Source organism: Boleophthalmus pectinirostris, unplaced genomic scaffold, assembly GCF_026225935.1.
Source record: "Boleophthalmus pectinirostris isolate CB_2022bp ecotype Guang Dong unplaced genomic scaffold, ASM2622593v1 HiC_scaffold_17, whole genome shotgun sequence".
NCBI lineage: Eukaryota > Metazoa > Chordata > Actinopteri > Gobiiformes > Gobiidae > Boleophthalmus > Boleophthalmus pectinirostris.
The window spans coordinates 6526610-6549512 of record NW_026571115.1 but is presented as its reverse complement, the minus strand read 5'-3'; the positions used below and the strand labels follow the sequence as shown (position 1 = coordinate 6549512).

Below are 22903 nucleotides of genomic sequence, written 5' to 3'. Positions count from 1 at the left end.
CTCAAGTCTGACTCGAGTCCAAGTCACGACTTGCAAGTCCCCACCTCTGGTACATATAATCCAGAAATCCCTTGGGGAGCTACTTGGAAGGAGGTGGAGAGCTACTGGTAACTCCCGAGCTACAGGTTGGAGACCCCTGCTGTAGAACATTCTAGACAGAACATTTCCATGGAGACAAGCAGGTGGCAGACTCCACTACAAAAGTTACAAAGGGCACCTTTAAGTAAACTACAGAAACATAAAACGCACCACTGACAAATACAACCTACTACCCCCACTAATGACTGCTCTCCCTCATTAGTAGGGATGTAATAATAAATATCATCATAACTCTCACAATAACATCGTGGTCCATCACAATATAGCAAGGATTTTCACTTAAAATTATTTTAAAAAGTGGGAACTGCATTGGCCAGGATCCTTTACTATATAATAAAATAACTGTTATTAAGCACTTTTAAATCGTATTTCTTTGGAATATGGCAGTAATGATTCACACTGAAGACTGGTCAAGATATTTAAAAAGGAAAAATTAGCATATGTACAATTCTGTTAACCTCTCCAAAATATCCAGAACAATGATTGTACCGTGAGAGGCATATTTTGATAATATCGTACAGTGAGATTTGGATATCATTACATGCCTACTCATTTGCCGACTTGAGCATCTTGAAATGATGAAAAATGATGCCATGAAAGCGCTAAACAAAATCGCTGTATTATTATAGATATTAAAGGTCCTATATAATGCAAAAATGACTCTTGTGAGCTTTAAGCCTCCTCAGAAACATACATGGAGTTGTGCTTTGTTTCCTTCACATGTTTGAGTAACCTGTTATTATTAGTCTGTCTACATCTCCAAAGCTCAAAACGCTCTGATCCACCTTGTGATGTCATGTAGAGGTAGATTTTAAGTTAACAGCTACTTTTTATTGTTAGTTCTGCAGAGATGAGCAATTCCAGGACTGAAATTATCCAAATGATTCTAGTGAAGGTGCATGGAGTTTAAAAACACTTCCTGTATTACCACGTCTCAAGGTGGAACAGGGTGTTTTCAGTTGGAGAGAAGAACTAAGCCTAAATAGAGCCTAAATATGCATGATTTGTGTGTTAAACATGAATGAAACAAAACACAACCCCAGCGATGTTTGCGACGAGGAAACAACCTTCTAACACAGATCAGAACATGGCGTAACGTGGGCTCCTTTAACTACACAAATAAATACATGCAGGACCAAAGCACAAAGCCCCACACGCCCTGCTCCCCTGTTGTTTTCATACCACTGGGCTGTTGAGTGATTGAGTGATGGTGGGCAGCAGGAGCAGCAGCAGTAGTGGAGCCTGGTCATAGTAAATCACATTGTTTTTTTATGGGAGCCACAGTAAGAACATGAGGACAGGAGGAGAGCTGCAGAGTTTAGCCTTTATGTGTAGGCAGTTAAAGGCGCCATTAAACCTTCACTACAACGGCTTCTCATCATCGCGGACGTGTTTCTGTATGGGTGAGGGGTATTGGCAAAACTAATAGATGCATACACTGCAAAAAGGATTACATTAGAATACGTAAAGGGCCCGTATGACGCCATTTTCTGATCTGTGTTATAATGCAGTTTTCTTGTTGTAAACATACCTGGAGTTGTGTTTTGTTTCATTCACACATGTTTAACACAGTTCTTCTCTCCAACTGAAAACACTCATACACTTCATACACTTTCACTAGAATGATTTGGATGATTTCAGGCCTGTAATTGACAACCTCTACTGAAAAAAAGGTAAAAACAGTATCTGTTAACTTGAAAACTACCTCTACAACTACCATAACATGACATCGCATGGTGGAACAGAGCATTTTGAGCTTTGGAGATGTAGACAGACTAATAATAAAGGATTGCTCAAACGTGTAAATGAAACAAAACACAACTCCAGGTATGGTTTTTAACATGGCTTAAAACGCACGGAAGTCAATTTTGAGCAATAAAGGACCTTTAAATTAGCCAGGCTGGCACCACCTAGTGACTCCACTCAATTTCATTTTTCTTCAGCCACTAGGTCAGGAATGGGAATACACTAGACGGTTTGCAAGAGCCCGGAAGTTGTAGACCGCGCACCGACCAATCAGCGAAGAGCTGTGAAGCGTCTGTCTGGGTCCCTTTTGTGGTACAGCACAACAGTAAACAAAGCGGTCCATATGGATGTAGACGAAGACAGACATTCTGTGTTGGCAACGATTCCCAAGATCGAGGATTTAAAGCTGGAACACTGGATTATTGCCCTTCTTCGTTGGGATTTGGCGCATTACATATGTCACGACCAAATAGTAGTGATTGGTCAAATTAAAAAGTACCCGCCTACTGTCGAATAAACGAATCCTAACGTTGCCAAAACCAGCTGATGAATCAGGCTACCTTTAAATGTCCTGTATCAGATTTGTTCTATCTATTTGAGCAAAACTGCCCCTTGCCCCAGTACAGATATAAATTATACAAGCAGCTCTTGAGGTCAAAATAAGTCTGCTGTGTATTGTCTTCATCTAATTAGGAAGCCTATTACTGTCCGGTGATCAGGAAATGCGCAGTTAGCATGCTAGCTGAGGTTAGTTTTTTCCGGGATGGCAAAACTCCACTCTGGTCTCCGAAAGTTGTGCTTATAAATTCATTGTGGTGAATAATTAGGATGCTCAGAATGCATAAGGTAAGTGAGGAATAACTTTGGACGACTGCAAAATGTTTCAAACTAGTTCTGTTTTTCACGTTTTTAAGACAGTAAAAATCAAATACAGCACCTTAAAATGACTCCATTACCTGCTTGTCACCTTGGAGATGTTAAAGATTTGTGAGGAGCTTTAATGTGTGGCATTAAAGAGATCCATTTCCATGTAGATCAGCATGGTGCAACACCAGAGCTGATGTGTGGAGTAAGAATTTAGATGAATATACCCACCTATAACTGAGTAAATGCATAATAGATATGTTTAATGTCATACACAGTGCATCTTTAACATATGTCATATGTCGTGCATTTTTAAATATTTGTTTCATTGTATAAACAGTCAAATATTTTACTAGAGTTTCTATCCCGTGTTGCAGTGATTTCCCATACGTTTTTTGAGCGATCAGCTTATCTTATGGTGGTGCGCTAGAGCCATCTGCTGGATATATCTGTCATTGCACCTCAAAAAATCCACAACGATGATATTCTTCCAGCGTCTCTATTAAAGTAGTTGAAGATGCATTGTGTAACTTTTCTGGTAAAGGTTTCTGTCAAATGCTTTTCTGTTCCGTTATTGCTTTGTCTTTGCTTTGGTACGGTAATAAAGCTTTCTATCATCATGGAGACCAAACCAGACCAGGTCTGTGGAGAGGCGACCCCGCTCACAGCCAGAATGCCGTTTTTCTAGGTATTTTTGAGCTATAAAACCACCTGTAATTGAATAAATGTAAGGTAAATCTGTTTAATGTCTAATATTGTGAGACATTCAAAGCAGAACATGCATAGAAACAATAAGGTGACGAATCCCCTTAGCGAAAAGTTACATAATGCATCTTTAAAGGCTGCAAATTTGTTGCAGCGTCCTGTCCAACCACCACCATTTACATTTATGAGGATCAGGCATAAAGACTCACCTAAGCAGTATGATTTGTTGACTTCTAATTATCCATTTTCTTTCACTTATCCAGGGCTTAGCGGCAACTCCCAGACTTCCCTCACCCCAGACACTTCCTCCAGCGAAAACCTCTGATATCCTCCAGCTAGGTGCTCCCGTAGTTGTCCCATAGCCCTCGACTGCTGAACTGCTGTTACCCACTGCACCTGACTGGGTCAAATGCGAGGGACAAGTTATGAGCTATAGAATCATACATTTGAGAAAAGACTGTCAAAACCATTGCATTAACCATAGAAACAAGTCAGTGCAATCATAATTTGTTTCTATTTTCACAGCATTTATTTTGGTTTTAATAATCTGACTGCTTTAGTTTGTTAGTAGAATAATTATGGAAAAATAAGACTATACAGCAATAAGACTTCATACAACTGCACAACAACTCCCCCTTATGTAACAAGGACCTTACGACCTCCTGTTTATAGCTGAGATATATTTTTATTACTATATTTCTGTTTTATTTTTACTTGTTCATAAACATTTATATAATTATGCCTTATTTGATGCCAGTCTCTTGCTATTTCTGCTACTTATTTAGAATTTATTATACTATTCAGGTTTCTTTTGTTATTAGAGTATGTTGTGAGCTACTGTGTCCAAATAATTTCCCTTGTGGATCAGTAAAGTTTGTCTAAGTCTAAGACCAGAAATACCTGATTTATAAATTGAAAGTAATGTATATCAAATTAGAAGGACAAAGAATAACTGTATTCTCAAAGAATAGAGCTAAAAAATAAGCACTAAAATCACATCTAAAGAAGCGACGCAAGAAACACAAATGTTCAAATCATTTCATATTGTAAACATTAAGCTTTGGTCTCTTGTAGATTAACTCACAAGATTGAACTGGGACACACCAGGGTTGGGATGGTTGATATAAATAAAATTGTGAAAAGAGTGAGTTACATTGTCCATTTTCAACTCAATTTACCTGAGGGATTTCTCTTGATGTATTTTTTTGCCTTATGGTCAAGCATGAATTTTCTGTATTTTAGCTAAACAAATATGAAATATATAAACATAAAATCCCCCTCTTTATTGTTGGTGGATATCAAATTGGTCAAAAACAAATACACCCGGGACATTTCTTGGATAAAATTGGGGCAAATCACTGGTTTTGAAGAAATCTGCTGGGACTGGACACAGGGTAAACATTGGGATTGTCCCGCTTAAATGGGGACGTCTGGTCACCCTACTCAAGTACTTCTGTTACAATTGTACAATATATTACTTAAGTGGGAATAAAACTATGTGGGCTGAGCACATTTTTATGAAAAAGTTACTCAAAATGTACCTGAATACTACCCACCTTTGCATCCTTTTTTTTAAATTATTATTTCAAATATACAATGTAATATACAATGGTATAAACAAAAACATTGCTGGAGGCTTAAGAGTTCATATGCTCACAAGGCTCGATCAGCGTAATTAATAACACACATATGCATCACAGTGTAAATATATAAATGTGCATGTACAAATGTAGAAAAGTAAATAAATACATTCATATTTCAAATTCCATACAAAGTGCTTTTGTTTTCAAGGCTTTGGGATTTGTGCAGTAATTTAGAGAATTTATATAAGAGGACAAAAGGGACTGAAACACGACAAATTTGGGCCCACCTTTGCATCCTTATTTTTTATTTTTTATTTTTTATTTTTTCCCACCTTCGCATCCAACGCATGGATCTATTAAAATAACAACGTCACAAGCTGCAGAAACCCACCGGAAGTGCGTTGCATGCTGGGATATGTAGTTCAAAACGTCTATTCCGGTGTGTCTGCATCTGTCAGAATGGCTCGTTCAATATCCATTCATTTCGCTGTTTTATCTTCTATATATTTCCTTTTTATTGCCAGATTTGTAAATTGCAACAACGGGAGGCGGGTAAGTTTAAATATTTCTCTGTCTCGAGTAATATTAACGTAGGAAACGATAAATAAACAAGTGAATGACCAGTGATGTGTTAGCATGTGTTAGCATTAGCCGCTGACAGCTAACGTAAGTCTCATTTATTTTGCAGATTGGAGACACTTTGGACGCCGAATTAAGTGGGTTTTCGGTTCCACTTGAACATTCATTTGAAGCTGGTAAGAATATTTTATTTGTTGTATTTTTGTCCGAATTCATACCACTATTTTCTCTCGCGATATCAGCAAAAATAAATAGCACTGCCCTTAACCTGCTACATTCAACTAATACTAATATGACATTAATGGGAAAGTCTGTATTAACTGGAGAGTGAATTATATTGCATAAGACCTGCAGAAATTACGAATCAATGATTAAAATTAAGGGGAATTAACTAATCAAAATAAAAAGCAAATATAAAAGTGCACCATTTTACATATTTTAAGTTTTACACATTTTAACTTGTTCTTTTGTTTCAGATGATGTGACAAACTTTCGTGTTCGAGGATCTTTGATTTTAAAACCTGGACGAGAGCAGAGTGTCTCCCTCTCTCAAAGCCAACTCTCAGAGGAGGACAGAATCAGACTCAAGGTGAATATCTGCACTTATATATTGGATAAAAGACAGTTGGTACAATGTTTTGCCTTTTGCTGTGGTGTCCTTGGGCAAGACATTTATCCACCGAATGTATTTGTGTGTGGCAGTCTGTGGGCCTGCAATGGTTAATCAGAATAATCATAACTAAATAACAGTTAAACTGAATCATTGACTATTTTTTTCACATTTAATTGTCAGTTGTTATCTGGACTACACAGACTCTAAAGCACATAGCCAAAAGTATTGTTATAACCAAATTATGAGATCAAAATGGTAAAACAAATAAACAATTTGAGTTGTATTATTGAGTAATATTATTCTCTCTATCTGCTTCAAAGCTTGTTTAAAAATGTCAACATACAGTAAATATATATTTTTTAAAAATACATATAATAAATATGATCCTTGTATTTTTTCTTTTATTCTGTAATAAAAGCACACCGAGTTGCTGTTTTGTATGAAATGTGCTCAATGTAAAATGCCTTGTAACTAACATGTTGTTTTCCCTCTTCTCCAGGAGGTGGCAGCAGTGGACGGCCTGTATAAGATCAGAGTGCCTCGAGTTTCACTTCAGCCCGACAGAACAGAGAGGCAGATGGACGGATACCTCACAGCCTTCGTCAGAGCTGTAAGAGTCTCCATCATTGTTTTTATTCAAGGATGTTAAACGAGGTTTAAAAGTGCATCATGTAACTTTTTGGGTGAAGGGTCTGTCAGAAACTTTTATCCATGAAGTAACTGCTTTGTCTGGAATGTTCCACAGTACGGCATTAAACCTTTCTATACTCATGGAGACCAAACCAGATCTGTGGAGAGGCAACCAGTCAGAATGTCTGTTTTTCTAGGTATTTTTGAGCTATAAAACCACCTGTAATTTAATAAAGTTGTTTAAAGTCATAATGTCTACTGACTACATTCCAGGCAGAGCAATGACATTTGGTTTCCCCTATCAACCCAAAACATGCAGCCGGTTAAATCCTCTAGCTAAGGCAGTCCTGACCAATCCTAGCAACAAGATCATAGAGATAGGTCCCCAGGCGCCCCATGTGCTGCCCACTGCTCCTGAAAGGATGAGTGAAATGCAGAGGAGAATTTCCCTACAGGGATAATAAAAAGTACTACTACTACTACAAAAAAAGGTGATGCACCCCCAACCAAAAGTGACATATTTAATAGTTTTCATTTCCATTATCTTGCACATCACACAGTACAACAACTTTCTAGAATTGTGTATACATAATACATTATAATTTTGGGTGGACTTGATAAAAAAAAATAAAAAATCTTTGTAATTGATGAATCTCAATTAATCACATATCAAGATTTGCCCCAAAAGCAAAATGTATTTTATGTAAATGAATTTTAGTGGATGACTTCAAATAATAAACACAGACATGACTTTTAAACTCAGGCTCTTTTAATGTCTGGAAAAGTTTCTCAGAAAAATGTCTTGGAAAAAATAAATTGCATTTCATTTCAAAATAGTAGACAAAGGTAAGGTCTCTATTAAAAATTGAAGAGACTAAAGTTAAAGTGCCATTTTACTTTAAGATGTTACCTTCTGAACGTTGTGTACATCTTGACTTCTTGACCTAGAGCAAATGGTTAAAAATATAAGTGAATTTGTTAGTGTTTCCGGTGTCGACTCATTTTCTTCCTGAAGCCCGTCATTTTTTTGGGTTTGGGCTGCTCACACCTCTTGTTTGTACTTGTACCGGAACTGCTCCAGCCAACAGCTCCAGCAGTTTCTTGTTCTGTCACATGTTTTGCATTTAAATTGTATCGTAGGGTTAAGGTGCTTCTGTGATATGCAAACTCTTTTCTGCACAATTTGCAATAAACGACGTCTTTGTTAATATTTCCATCAGTAGTTTTTTGAATAGAAATTGACCATTCAGCAGACCCAGAGCGCTTTCATGCTCCATTGTTGTTGTAGCCGGAACTGTGTGCATCAATATAACTGGCGTACCACGACATGGTGCACTGACAAACATTCTGTTTTGTTTTGCATGCACGTTAATGTTTTTAATGCATTATTTTCTTTGTAATTAAACGTAATTAATCATAATTAACGCATTAATGTCACACCACCATATTATAATGTTATGTACTCTTTACTGGGTAACATTCTTTGACAGTCTTTCTTGATTTGACCTTTTTAAGTAAAACTAATTCCTATGTGTGGTTGAAAAAGGTTACAGATGACGACTACTACCTGTTGTAGTTATGTACTATGGAACTATTTTGGTGGAGGATTTAGCACCTGCTTGTCTCCATGGTGATGTCATTGCTGTCTACATTATTCCATAGCATGACATTAAACCTGCGTATCTTTGATTCGTTCTCGCAGGTGTTTTAATTCCAAAATGCATTCTTACTGTTAATGGGGTCACCTCTCCACAGATCTGACCTGTAAATTTGCCTGGTGAGGTCCCTGCTTGTCTCCATGCAAGTTGATAAGTTTAATGCCATACTGTGGAACATTTCAGCCAAAGCATTAATATCTCCATGGTGACAAGCAGATGACAGGCACTCAGAAAAGTGACAACGTGCACCTTTAACTTCCTTGTGTGATTATGGGGCCACACAGACATACTCATTTTCAAGTGTCTTTTAAAAATCTAGTCCTGACATTTCTACTTTTACTGTTACTGAAATGTCAGACTCATTACTCAAACCCTCTCCTCTCCTTTTGTCCAGTGTGCGATGGTAGAGTCCCACCTGAGCGACGTCCTGACGCTGCACACGGATGTATCGGGCGTCCTGATTGGAGTTTCCATAGTGACGGTCCCTGGCGCCTGCAGAGGGACAGAGGTGGAGGATGAGGTCGACCTGGAGGTTTTCAACACCACCCTGACCGTCATGGCCCCCACCAGTGCCCCCGGGTCAGTCAGGTTCATGGGTCTGTCCGTATTGTAGGGCTGAACGTTTGGGATAACTGAGTGCGTTTACATGCACGCGAGTATCTTGTTTATGAGCCTTATTTGGTGTTTACATGCTCTTAGAAAAACCAGGACACTCATATTCCTGTGTACATGCACCATTATCCTGGATATTTAAAGCGGTTGCTGTGGTAACTATGGCACAGATATGGCAAGGAGCTAAACATGTAGCAACTTTGCTATCTTAAGGCTTTTTACAGGTTTTTAACGACAAAAATGAAGACATACTTTCAAGAAAGAACTTTAGTCACTTTAGTTCACACATACTCAGTGCAGCACCAGTTTTGAGAAATCAGGATATTGCGTCTACAAGCCACAGTATCCTGGATACTATCAGAAAAACCCTGTGAGAGTGTTCTGGTTTCTTATAACTGGGATACTGGCATATCCAGGATACTGTGTCTACATGGACACTCACATAACCAGGCTACTCAAAAAACCTGATCATAACCGGGATACTCCAGTGCATGTATACACACTCTCTGTCTCATAATATATAGTTAGCAGTGACATCGCACTGGGGGCACATGTATGCGGCTCTACGAAGGAAAAACGTAGTAACTGTGCTTATAGTTCAAATGAGCTGTAAGGTTTAGATGTCATTCCTCTTGTTTATGTCAGAGGTCCATTAGTGAGAGTGTTTGTATGTGTTACTGTGTGATGAGGTAATAGTTATCAATCACAGCCATCACCACTGAGTTCACCTTTGACCTCTGAATGTACAGTTAAAAACAGAAAATGAGGTGGTCTCAGAAAACATATTCAAAAACTATTTTATTTCAACCTTGTTACGCTTGGGGGGAACTGGGTAAATCCTCTTGAGTGCCTTTTTTCAATCCAGCTCAATGTCTCTGTAAACAAACACACCACGTGTTAAAAGTACAGTTTATTATGGACAAAATTAAGATCTAACTTAAAATCACAAAGTTAACAGCCATGTTCCATGTATTCGAGGAAATTTTGTATTCTCCCAGTACAAACAGATCTTGATGTAAAAATAAGTCTGCTCCGTTCTGTCTGCATCTAATTATAAATCTAACAAAAGACATAGTCCATTGTCCTAAATATTTGATGATTTGAATATTTGGGAACAGGATTATAACATGGTAGATAGTTCCAAAAAGTCGAATCAGCATAATACAGCCGCTTAAAAAAGAAAATTCAAACTTACTCAGAATTTCGTGGCTCTGGCTTTACATACTGACGATACCCTCCTCAGACCAAATACACAAATTGGCAAATTGTCTTTGAAGCTCATCAGCTCTGTTTGAATGGATTGGAAATTTATATACATCAATAAATTCATAGTTAAAAATGAAACTCAAACTTACTCAGTAGAATCTGACGTATCTGACGAACTCTTTGGGCTCTCATCAGAACAGCTAAAGGAAGAGTCATCATCCCTAAACGAGCAGATTAGAAAGTTAAAGGCGCACTGTGTAACTTCTAAGGTTGCTTGTGTCCATGGAGATATTATTTCTTTGCCTGGAATGTCCCACAGTAGGGCATTAAACATATCTCCCTTCCATTTGTTCAGTCACAGGTGTTTTATAGCTCAAAAATACATTAAAATACATAAATTCTTACCATATGCAAGCTTGCTTCTCCATAGATCTGACTATTAACCTATCTCTATTGTGATTACCAAGTTTATTTCCATACTGCGGAATAATCAAGGCAAAACAGTAACATCTCCACACCTTTTAAATTAAATACGTTTTTAAAAATTCAAACTTACTTGGTATTGGAGGAATCTGGCGTTCTTTCGACACTGCCTGAAGATCTTGGAGGATTCCTTGGCCTCTCATGAGAACAGCTGAATAAATCTTCAGCTCTAACCCTGTGAAGAGATGAGAAAGTTAAAAAAAATGTTAGAAATGCCAATATGTTGATCGTTAAAAAGAAAATTCAAACTCACTCGTTATCGGAGGAATTTGGCGTTTCTTCCTCTATCTGAAGGACTTGGAGAATCATCAGACCAACTAAGAGAGGAGGACAGAAATAAAGAAACAAAACTTAAGGTCAAAGGGGTGTTGTGTAACTGTTATGTCATTGCTCTGCTTTGAATGTTCCACCATATGGCATTACATAGCTTTATCTTAAGTTTATTCAATTACAGATGGTTTAATAGCTCAAAACCACCTGGAAAAACAGACATTCTGACTGTGAGCGGGGTCGCCTGTCCACAGATCTGACCTGTAACTTGATCTGGTTTGGTCTCAATGAAGATGGAAAGGTTTAATGCCATACTGTGAAACATTCCATTCAAAGCCCTAACATCTCCATGGAGAAAAGGATTTGACAGGCCTTCCACCAGAAAATTTACACAATGCAGCTTTTAAAGTGCATATGACATGAGTGTTTGTTTTTTCTATTTATGATATGGTTTGGTTAGTACCCATGGTAGATATTTAGCATAGTTTTACATCAGTTTGTTGAGAAAGATGTGAAGAAAAGTACAAAAATACAGGAAATAGCAATGATTTCTAAAAAGGAAAAATCAAACAAACATGCAGGGAACATTTATGCACAAGAAATATTTTTTTGGCAGTTTAACCACAATAAAGTTGTTGTAATTTGTTTTCATTAGTCTATTCATACTTTTGTGTAATTTAGACATGGTTTGACTCTTGTTTACATTATGGTTGCTTGGTAACAGTTCTGGAGTTCCCTCTACATTATGTCACATCTGAAGCCTCTGTCCAACCAACAAGTGAAATTATAAACTTAACCAAAATTTTACTATTGGACAAGATTTTTAGTAAAATCTTATTACACTATTTTCTGATCTACGTTATAATGTTGTTTCCTCACAAACAGACCTGGAGTTGCGATTGTTTTTATTTTTTCATTCACACATTTTAACACACAAATCCTGCATATTTAGTTCTTCTCTCAAACCAAAAATACTATGTTCCACCTTGTGATGTCATGAGGCAATACAGTCAGGAAGAGCTTCATACATCTTCACTAGAATCATTTGGATGATTTCAGCCCTGGAATTGCCAATCTCTACTGAACAAAAGGTAAAATGTAGCTGTTAATTTAAGAACTACCACTATATGACATCACAAAATGGAACTGAGGATTTTGAGTTTTGGACTTGTAGAAAAGTAATAATAAAGGATTACTCAAACATGTGTGAATGAAACAAAACATGACTGCAGGTATGTTTTGGAAGAGGTAATAACTTTATAACACGACAAAAAGCTCACAAGAGTCAATTTTATGTAACATAGGACTTTTTAAAATCAATTATTTTACTCGGTGTTAGTGAAATGAGTACTCTAACCTGTCATATGCAGTTAAAAAAAAACTGAATAAACAATATATTTTATGAAACCACTAAACCACTCACGGTTTAAGTAAATGTCTTGTTGAGGACATGTATGTTAGCTCCTTAAACCGGCCTCCAGCTGAAGACTTCGAGTCTGGCTGCTGCTCAAAAATTCAAAATGAAAAATGAAGTCATATTAGTATTTCAAAATAAGTAGATAAGCTGATTTTGTTTATTAGTTTAGAGTTCTTGTTTTTCTAAGGGGTGGCAACTTGGCAAGATGTATTTTCATATTTTAACCACATAAAATCTTCCATGGGTAGATAATTTTACTTGTTAAGTGAAATTTACTCAGATCATGCAAAAACTTTCTCAATTCAGGTAATTTTAAAGGTGCACTATAACTAACTGTAACTGGCCTGGTGGAGGGTCAGTCACCTGCCTAGAATGTTCCGCAGTATGGCCATAAACTTGTGAACCTCAATAGAGACCTGCAAGCCAAATTACAGGATAGATCTGTGGAGGGGCGACCCACTGACAGAGAGAGAATGGATGAATTTTGAGATATTTTTGAGTAATAAATAACACTTTTAGTTGTATGAACGCAAGACAGGTTGGTTTAAATTGTCCAGAGTATGGTATTCATCTAAAGTATTAACATCTCTATGGAAACGGACCCCCTCGAGAAATGTTACACAGTGTACCTTTAGTTTTTGCCGTGTATGAGGGAGCATTGGCCCTATGAACAGAGGTTAGTACTTTACTCATTGATTCAGCAGAAATAGGTCATGTATTTCAGTCCTCAGGATCCCAGGCAACTCCTATTCCAACAAGTATTATACTAAAATACAATGAGGAAAAACACTGAATTTAAAAGTGAATGTCATTGTCCAAAAAAACAACAACACACAAAGCTGGCGTTTAACCTGATCTCTTGTTGCATTCAGGCAACTGGTAATTGTTGTGGAATTTTGCATCTCCTGCATAGTCTTTGCAAGGACACCTCCAGTTCATTGTTGACATTTCTCCATGGTTTGCTCTGGTGTCATCCAAATTCAACTGTTAAAGAATTTGTCCTTATTTAATCTTATCAGTTTCTTTCATTGACTCATCTCAAAAGCAGCGTGCTATGCTTTTTTCATTTTATCTCTGTCAGCTTGTCTCCACGCTGTCCTTCTTTGCTTCCATACAAGGAGGTTTAAATCGGAGCTGAGTCAGGCTTGAAAATATGAGTTCAAGGCTAAGTTTATATGATGACGGTCTGAACAGAAGATGCAAAAGTGGCGTCAGGTCTTCACTTTTTATTTCGCGTTTAGAGGAAATCTGCGTGCATACGGTGACGCAAAAGTGTAATTGTGGAATTCGATTGGGTATGCATGCCAGGTGGCTAGGTACAGTTGCATGTGATGTAAACGCGTAGGTGACGTGAGCAGATCTGACCAGAGTTTTGCGTCTTGGGCAGTGTAGACGGAAACGCTACGGCGGAGAGTATTCAACTGTTCCACTCTGGAGGGTGGTTTCAGATTTTTGCGTTTTTAAGCTCCAAAAACGCCATCACCGTCTAAACTAAAGGCACTTCTGATCAAATATTTTGTTGTTTTTACCTGCAAGCCTTCTCGTGTAAACAGGCTCTGTAAGCGGGGTCGCCTCTCCACAGATCTGACCTGTAACTTAGTCTGGTTTGGTCTCCATGAAGATAGAAAGATTTAATGCCACACTGAAACATTCCAGACAAAGCAATACACATCTCCATGAAGAAAAGTTTAGTGCGTTGGACAGGATTTGACGATTCTCAAATTTTGACTTAATTTGGTATTCTAATACGTAATTTATAGTTTTACACCAAGCAAGAAGCAGTTCGTGAAGAAAACTTGAAAAACCTGTTGAAAATTACAGGATGTTTACACACAACACACAATTTTTTCTGATAATATTTGTAGTGGAAACAGCGGCGGAGCGTATTCAACTTTTCCACTCTGGACGCTGGTTTCAGATTTTTGCGTATTTAAGCCCCAAAACGCCGTCACCGTCTAAACAAAAGGCACTTCCAATAAAATATTTTGTCGTTTTTACCCTCATGCGTTCTCGTGTTAACAGGTCCCAAGTTCAAGTTCACAAGGTACTGAATTAATGGTAAAAACTTCTCCTGACTCTCTGTGCAACTTTAGGATTCTTTAGGACAACACTTATTTTCCCTAACAGCAACTGAGATATTTTCCACCTCCAGCTGAAGTTAACTAAATGCCCTGGAACTCCACTCGAACTGGTGATTCTCACTGGTGAGCTGAGCAGTACGGGGATTCCCCTTTCAGAGACAAGTTCAGCTGTGGCTTATTAGAAAACTGTTAATCACCAGAGAAAGTGAATCTGGGGGATAACCACAACATAAACCAAGAAAACAGATGATGCAGGTTAAATCCAACAGTGTTTTGTAATTTAATTAGTTACAGATTTTTTTTTTTACATTTATTTGTTTAGCCTTTCTTTGGTTGAGCATGAACCATGGTATTTGTATGAGTTCATTCACTTGGAACATTCTGAGGCCAGAGCTCATAATTTTCAACAGAGAAATATCTGATCTCCCAAAGTCTGGAACACAGCATAAGGGTGTGTAACGCTAACAGTGGTTCAGCCCTTAATACTGATTTAAAATGTCTTCTGCCCTGTCAGCTCGGGTTATTTATGAATGTCTGGAGACCCCAAGAGACAAATCACCCCTCCTCTCCTGAAGGAAAACCCAAATCAGACCATCATTTTAACAGTTATAGTTAATTCACTGTTGTTGCTGATGTTGTTGTGGCCTCCATTTTGTCTTGTCTCTGTTTTCTTCAAGATCAAAGTCAGATTATTTACTTTATTTACTGCAAATTCTCCCAAACAATATTCGAAAACAAACTAAATCAAGTTTTCAGAATGGACCACATTTGAACCACAACACTGAGCCACATTCCACTTCAGAGCTCATGGAAAGATCATTCGGTGACCTCTGCTCTTTTCCAGTGGTTTGTTGTATTTTCCAAGTTGTAAACTTGAACTGGAAACATCCGTCTCGGAATTCCTCCTTGGAAACTTGGGCAATATTTCATAACCTAAAGCTGGTTCAGAGTTAGAAAATCCAACAGGGCTGTTTCCTATGTGTATTGCCAAAGATATCAGAGTTAAAATATTAAAGTTGCTCCTGTCCACTCGCTTAAGCCTGTTCCTGCTCAGCTTTTTCTTTTTGATTATTATTCATTGCAGATATACATACATACAAATTATTTTAAACACACATACCAGCAAATTTCAAAATTGTTATCACAGTCTGAGCATCTGCAGTTACAGCTGATAACAACAAAAGCAAAAATTCACTCGCAAACATTGATTCATAACAACGATGTCTGTGTTAATACATGAACTTGACACTTTTTTAATACAGATTTATATCAGCTGTGGTGGAAGGTAACGAAAGTACAAAAGTAAAAGTACAAAACTTAAGAAGAATTTTTGAGGTATCTGTACTTTACTTAAAGGTGCAACTTTTCTAGTGGAGGGTCGTCAAAAACTTTTCTCCATGGAGATGTTATTGCTTTGTCTGGAATGTTTCACAGTACAGATTAAACCTTTCTGTCATCATGGAGACCAAACCAGACCAAGTTACGCCACTGTGGAGAGGTGACCCCGCTCAAAGTCAGAATGCCTGTTTTTCGAGGTATTTTTTGATCTATAAACCCATCAGTAATTGAATAAATGTAAGTGTAGAGCTGTTTAATGTCATTGTGGAACATTCCAGGCAGAGCAATGACATATCCACAGAAACAATAAGGTGATGGACCCCAACCAAAAAGTTACATAGTGTACCTTTAAGCAAACTTTACAGTGGATACTTTTTACTTTTACTTCACTACTTTCAACTTCACTACTAGTACTTGAGAACTGCTGAAATGGCTGAGACTTATTTTTTAGCACATTTCTTTTAGCACATTTGAGTTCACGTCCCAACTTTGAACAAACCAAACACAAAAACAGAAATCATTTGAATCACTTAAGTTCAGCTGAATTCTTTATCAGAATCACTACATTTGATGCTTTCATTGTTCTAAAACTCTCTGCAAAATACTTCAACCTTTACTTAAAATACATTCTTAAACAGGTACTTCAATAGTTTTACTTAAGTCAATTTTTCATGTGATACTTTAACTTTTACTTGAGTAATCTTTTGACCCTGTATCTGTACTTTTTCCTTATAAATCTGCCATGGTTTTCAGGTCCCTGTGATTTTTTTTTTTTTTTTTAAACTTTATTGTTTCTGATACTGACCGACCACGTGTGTCCTTAATCCACCTGTCAGTCACTCTGAAAACGGTGCCCCTCACACTCTCAATGCTTTACAAAGTATTGTGAGTGTGTACTCTGGATCCGAGGCAACACTTGCCCTCGTTTTTATGGCTGAGGATGAATGGAACACAAAACTCAATTCGTAAAAGAGAATAAATAATAATGAATAAGGTGAATGGCTGCTCTTTTAATGGACAGCACTAATTTTAACCAAACTTTCATTTTTTTTGTACAGGCCCGAAACTGCACTCTTCCTGGAACGTTTGGAGCAAGAAACGGAGAAGAAAGGCAAGAATCCTCAGGAGCAGAAATCCTTCTTTGCAAAATATGTGAGTAACCATATTTTATTTATTTATTTTTTGCATTATTCATTTATTGAGCTCCTAAAAATGAATGAAGCCATCTCTAAACCTCAGTCGTTGTGCTGTTTGTCTCTTTGCTTGTTTTGTTCTGTCCTGTGCTGTGCAATGGAGTCCAGTACAGCTTTATTACTGTCAAAATTGCAATTTTTATTTGTAAAGATGCACTATGTAACTTTTCTGCTGGAGGCCCGCCACCCACTTGTCTCCTTGGAGATGTTATTGCGTTGCCTGGAATTTTCCACTCTATGGCACTTTCACTTGTCTGTCTCCATGGACACAAGCAGGTGATGCTTCCAGGCCAAGTGAGCTTTTTATTTTTGATATGTTAAAGTTTTCAGTTTCATTTTATTTAGCAGACAAATAAAATGACTTTGAAGATATATTTCCTGAAGACAAACAATACTCACTTTAAACCACAGCCATTTTATTTTTATTTATTTTTTATTTTACCTTTTATTTAACCAGTAGGTCCCATTGAGATTTAGAGACTGGACAAGGAGCAGCAACATAATCAAATAATAATCAAACAGTTAAATCACACAATATCACAGTATAAAACCATTTGAATCTCAAGAAAAACACACACACACATCTCAAAAAATTCTAAAAAAAAAAAAAAAAAAGTTCAAAGTCTGCTCCAAACTGTTTGCTTTTACTGCCAGAGAACAGGATTCTCCACATATCTCTCTATTAAAAAGCTGATCATCAATGATTAGAAATGAAACAATCTCTGTCACAGTACCAGTTTCCCATAATCCTCCAGGTCTAAGCATATACAGCTGTATCCACTTTATTCCACTTTGCCCACTTTTGTCTTTAAATGCTCCTAAACTCCTAAACTTGTGGGGGCACTTCTGGTTAAACGGGAATCCCATTCATGTCAGTGGAGATTTTGGGAAAAGTTTTGCATCTTATATATGACATAAAGTCGGTTCATTTATGTAAAATGTTCAGTTTTCATGTGCACAAACAAGTCACACTGCACCTATTCCCTGGAGGCTTTAAAACACCTTTATCGTCCCTATTGAACTTATGTGCTGTAAAGATCAGCAGCTCCGTACAAAATAATATAACCTGAATAATAAAACTTCCGGAATAAGGTGACTAGTATAACTGTGAATGCCTTTGAGCCTGCCTGCTGTGCTGCCTTCATGGACCTGTCTGACTTTCGTGTGGTGAGTTCACTGCCCTAACTGCTCTGTGCTGTGTTCCAGTGGTATTTGATTCTGGGAGGCGCCATCTTCCTCATGCTTACCAATTCGGCCCAGCCCCCACCAGGGGGCGCCAGAGAGCAGAGCTGATCCCACTGAAGTACAGTCTCTTATGTGGCCTCATCTGTCCTGCTTCTGTTCTGCTTTAAACTTTATAGTCACAGATTAATAATCATTTAACAGTTACTTAAAGGTTCACCGTGTAATGTCAGGTGAGGGGTGTGCTAATTCCTTGTCTCCATGGAGATGTTATTGCTTCCCTGAAATGTTCCACAGCAAAAATACACATTACAGGTGAGCAATAATGGACACAAGCAGGTGTTTGACCCTCCACCAAAAAGTTACATAGTGCACCTTTTAAAGTAGTCCAGCCTACTTAAATTAAGATTAATACATTAATAAAAATGTGTTTAGTTGATTTGAACTAACCATAATGAACATGGCTAAATTATCTAAAATGTGTTTTTCAAATGCTTCAACAAAACAATGACCCTCTCCATTTGTTTTGCCACTAATGAGAACTCCATTCACATTTCTGTTTCTATATTCACAGTTCTTTTTCTTAAACTTTTCAGACTCAAATGGTTCTTGTAAAAGGAAAATGAGACATGTATTTCCTCATCCGTTCAGGGGTGATTCAGTGCAGAGCTGTGGTCATGGACACTGGGTGGTTCTGGTCTCTTCCTTCCAATCCAAGGTCCTGCCCAAACAGATGGGGAATGGAACAGGCTTGATAAATGTATCCGAAAAATGACTCCCACCACCACAACACGACAACTGTACAGTGCCCCACATAGTTTGAAATACATATAATTTTTTTTACATCTGTTGATTTTTAGCTCTAACACAAGTATATTTTTAGTGGATGTACTACTTTTTCTGCCTTATAGCTCTATGCCGCAAAGTTCTTGTTCTCCATCTTTTTCTTTTTTTGCCAATGCATAAAGTCAGAGAAGGATACACTTGTATTCTTGGTCCAATGCTGAAATGCTAACTCTGCAGAAGACAGGTGCTTGTGGAGGACACATGCATGAGAACGGGACTTGGTAACACATCTAGAATAGATCAAGGCAAACGTTGTGGCTCCCATCCAGAAACTTTTTTCATTTTGACAATGGCGGCTTAAGGCGGCTTTACCCTAGTCTGAGTTCACCGAGCCCAGCCCGAAGAGCTTTCGAGTGAAACTGCCTTGCCCCTGTTTTTTAGCTGTCGTCCTTATGGGTTTTTTACTGTTGTGTATGAGTCTCACCTTCAGCTTCAAGCCAGTTCCACCAAAGGAAAAAAAAAAATGATTGCAAAAGCAGTGTCCAGATGACCACAGCTGAAGTCTTCTTACAGTAAAAAGAAAATACCAAAAGCCCTAAATGTTCTCATATCATAAGATTTGAAGTCATATTTTGGGTATGGTGTATTGGGTTAAGCGTTGAATGAAACTTCACTCTCATTATCTACTCCAGCCAGAGTATGGAAGGAAGGGCATCTGCTTTACAAATTCTGCCAAATTCACTCTAATATCGCTTTTGAGCCTGAAAGTTTTTCTTCACTTTCTTGGTTTCAGAAAACTAATCAGGGATGACCAATGACCACTAATCTATATAATAAACAAAGTCAAATCGTTGTCTAAATTGGATTTTTCGTAAACCCTTTGTGTTTCTGTTTGCAGTGGATGTACATCGTGCCGCTCGTTCTCTTCCTGATGATGTCAGGAGCTCAGGACCAATCAGGAGGCGGCGCTGGAGGCGGAGCAGCCAATGGGGGAGGCCGATAAGCTCAGAACTGTTGACACACTGCAAGAATGGAAGAAGGGGAAATCTATGTTTGTGTAAATTACTTGAATTGGGAACGTGATAGGTACTTATTTTGTGGCATTTCTGAACCATTTTCTGTATAGTATGTCCCAGTCTTAAAAGTAGGATATGTAGTCTGTTCTCTTTATGTTTAAAAAATATATATATACAATCACAACTGAACCTGAGTTGCCAGACCCTAAACCAGTTTGTCTCATTCTCAGTTTATGGACAGGCCTCATGTGAAAGCTCAGAAGCTCCATAATTCCCTCTCTGAGCTGCAGAGTCATGACTGGATGCAGGTGCTGGGGTTTAGAGGCATTTTAGGTTTAAACCAACTGGATTTCAGCATTGGAACTGACAACCCAAATGAGAGAGTCACGTGAGGCTCATTCTGCTTTCTGATTGGATGATTGACATTTCAGCTTTGGAGTTGCCCATCTCTTCTGAACTAAAGGTAAAATGTAGCTGTTACCTTGAAAATTACCAATACATGACATCACACGGTGGAACAGAACATTTAGAGCTTTGGAAATGTAGACGGCCATGTGTGAATAAAACAAAACACAACTCTGGGTATGTTTTTGCGAAACATCTAAACATGGCTTAAAGATCACAAGAATCCATTTTTGTAATAAAGGACCTTTAATCAAATAATTTTAGCAAACATAGATCCTCCCTTTAGTGTTTTCATGTGACCTGCTGTACATAATGCTGTCTGTGAATGGACTCTGTAAGAGGAGAAAATTGAGCCTGAAATGACTGTTTAATACGACTAATAAAAAATATTTATTACAATTGGATTAATACTATTGTCCCATTGTTTTTTGCATTGTTTTCCAATTAAAAGTTTATGCTTTTATGATTATGATGAGCTAATGTGAATATTTTAAAAGAGACATTTGATCAAATTAATGCGAAGCCAGTTTAAATTAGCTGTACCTGATTTTTACTCTCTTAAAAACATGAAAAACATACTAGTTCATTTTAAAGGTGCAATGTAATTTTTCGGGTGGAGGGTCCGTCAAATGTTTTTCTCTATTGAGATTGCTCTCTCTATTCTCTATTGGTTTGTCTGTTTCTCAGTATGGTATTAAATCTATCTTCATGGAGACCAAACCAGACCAAGTTACAGTCCCAGTCAGATCTGTGGAGAGGTGACCCCTCTCACAGTCAGAATGCCTGTTTTTCTGAAGGGAGGAGCTAACTACTCTGAAACTAACACCCTTCTTGTTCGCAGTTTCTGGTTGTTAGCCTATTCACCTGTACAGAGTGAGAGATCATATTAGCAGAAGATTTCAGGCCCATGATGCATGTTTTCACACCTCTGGCCCTGACCTGACCCTATCCTTCTCTTTGTTTTAGGTTTGAGGATGGAGTTGTAGATGGGAGATAGATGGTGTCTGAGTCCTGACCATTTTTGGTTATGCTAATATGTCCCCTCTCTCAGATATCTATATAACTACTAATCTGCAGTATGTCCATTGACTGAAAACTGCACTGCCGTATGTATAACCGCGGTAACAGGCAGGATGTGGCTTGCGTGAAGGAAGTCGGGCTCTGATGCAGCTGCAGACGGTTTCCTGACAAGTGTCAAAATCTGACCCAAAAAAGGAAGGATTTACCTCATCATTTTACAACCCTGCACCCGAATGATGACAGCAAAAAGGATGGGTGCAGTCTCAGTTGCACCATAAACTTACAGTGGCCCGGATCTCAAAATAGGAAATAATGATCAAGTAGAAGTACAAGGTTGGGGATTCAAGATACTACTCAATACTATCTCACTGCCTCTCCAGAGTTTACCTGCTCCTCAGCCTTCATTGCTTCCCTCCCATGACTCCTCCCCACTGCTCAGGGCTCCTCCTGTCCAATCAGCGCCCAGAGTTGCCAATTTAAACCCCCATTGCATGCACTCCCGTTTGTGCCGTGCATTCGTAATTTGTAGCATAGCGATTTCACATCTGATGGCTCCTCTTGTGCATACAGTTCGAGCCCGTGCTTCAGTCAGTGCAGCTGAGCCGGTTCACTGCCTTTCTCCTGATTCCTCTCATCAACCCCCCTCCATCTGTCGTACATCTTGTACCATCTCCTACTCCCTCGGTCTCCGCCCAGGCTACAGCTTTCGCTTCCCAGCTCCTTCCTCTGTCCATCGACGTGGTTGCTCCTCCGGGTCCCACCGCCTTGTAGAACCAGGATCCTCTCCACCGTAGAGGCCTGTACACTACATCCAGCTCTCCTCTCCTCCTGGCTTACGGTTTCTACAGTATGAGAATTCACTTCTTGCTCCACTTAGTTCACTCCACTCCTCAATTTAGCTCCTCATACTGATGGTCCATTCTGTCCAGTCCATGCATGACTGTATTGGCCATAATTTGATCCAAGCAATGGTTCTAATCACCTGTACTCCTGAGGCCAGTCCGTGGGAATGTGACTATTCCTCCATCTCGCCACTCACGCTTACTGCATGATAGTAATTCCAACATCAGATTCTGGAGGTGGTCTTGTTAGCCTTAACTACTTTTCAGGCAATCGCTGCCGCTCTCTCCTCTTTGCATTTCAGGTCACCACATCCCTCATTTCGGCGTCTTCGGCACCTATTTGAGATCACTGATAGTCATAACTTCCGGCATTCATTGTCGATCATAGATTGTGTGAAGAAGTGCCAAAGATCTTCATTTTGTCTTATGTACACTACCGTACAAAAGTTTGAGGTCACCCAGACAATTTTGTGTTTTCCATGAAAAGCCACACTTATTTACCACCTTGAGTTGTAAAATGAATAGAAAATATAGTTAAGACATTGACAAGGTTAGAAATAATGATTTATATTTAT

General features: G+C 38.3%; 1 protein-coding gene and 1 long non-coding RNA gene across 3 annotated transcripts; one reads left to right on the top strand and one right to left on the bottom strand.

The window, feature by feature from the left end:
• Positions 1–5413: 5413 nt before the first annotated feature.
• Positions 5414–20870, top strand: emc10 (ER membrane protein complex subunit 10). 2 transcript variants are annotated; one of them, XM_020933216.2, is made up of 8 exons: positions 5414–5549; positions 5686–5752; positions 6053–6165; positions 6689–6799; positions 8872–9056; positions 16943–17036; positions 18284–18380; positions 19944–20870. In XM_020933216.2, exons 1-7 carry the CDS (start codon positions 5457–5459, stop codon positions 18368–18370), a joined length of 750 nt encoding a protein of 249 aa, XP_020788875.2. In that variant the 5' UTR covers positions 5414–5456; the 3' UTR covers positions 18371–18380; positions 19944–20870. The 2 variants fall into 2 exon arrangements, with proteins under 2 accessions (XP_020788875.2, XP_020788873.2); XM_020933214.2 differs by lacking the exon at positions 18284–18380.
• LOC129408683 (uncharacterized) lies at positions 9901–10516 on the bottom strand. The gene is made up of 3 exons (XR_008632077.1): positions 10445–10516; positions 10285–10376; positions 9901–9964 (listed from the first exon to the last, which is right to left on the bottom strand). It is a non-coding gene; the product is annotated as an uncharacterized LOC129408683 (long non-coding RNA).
• Positions 20871–22903: the final 2033 nt, after the last annotated feature.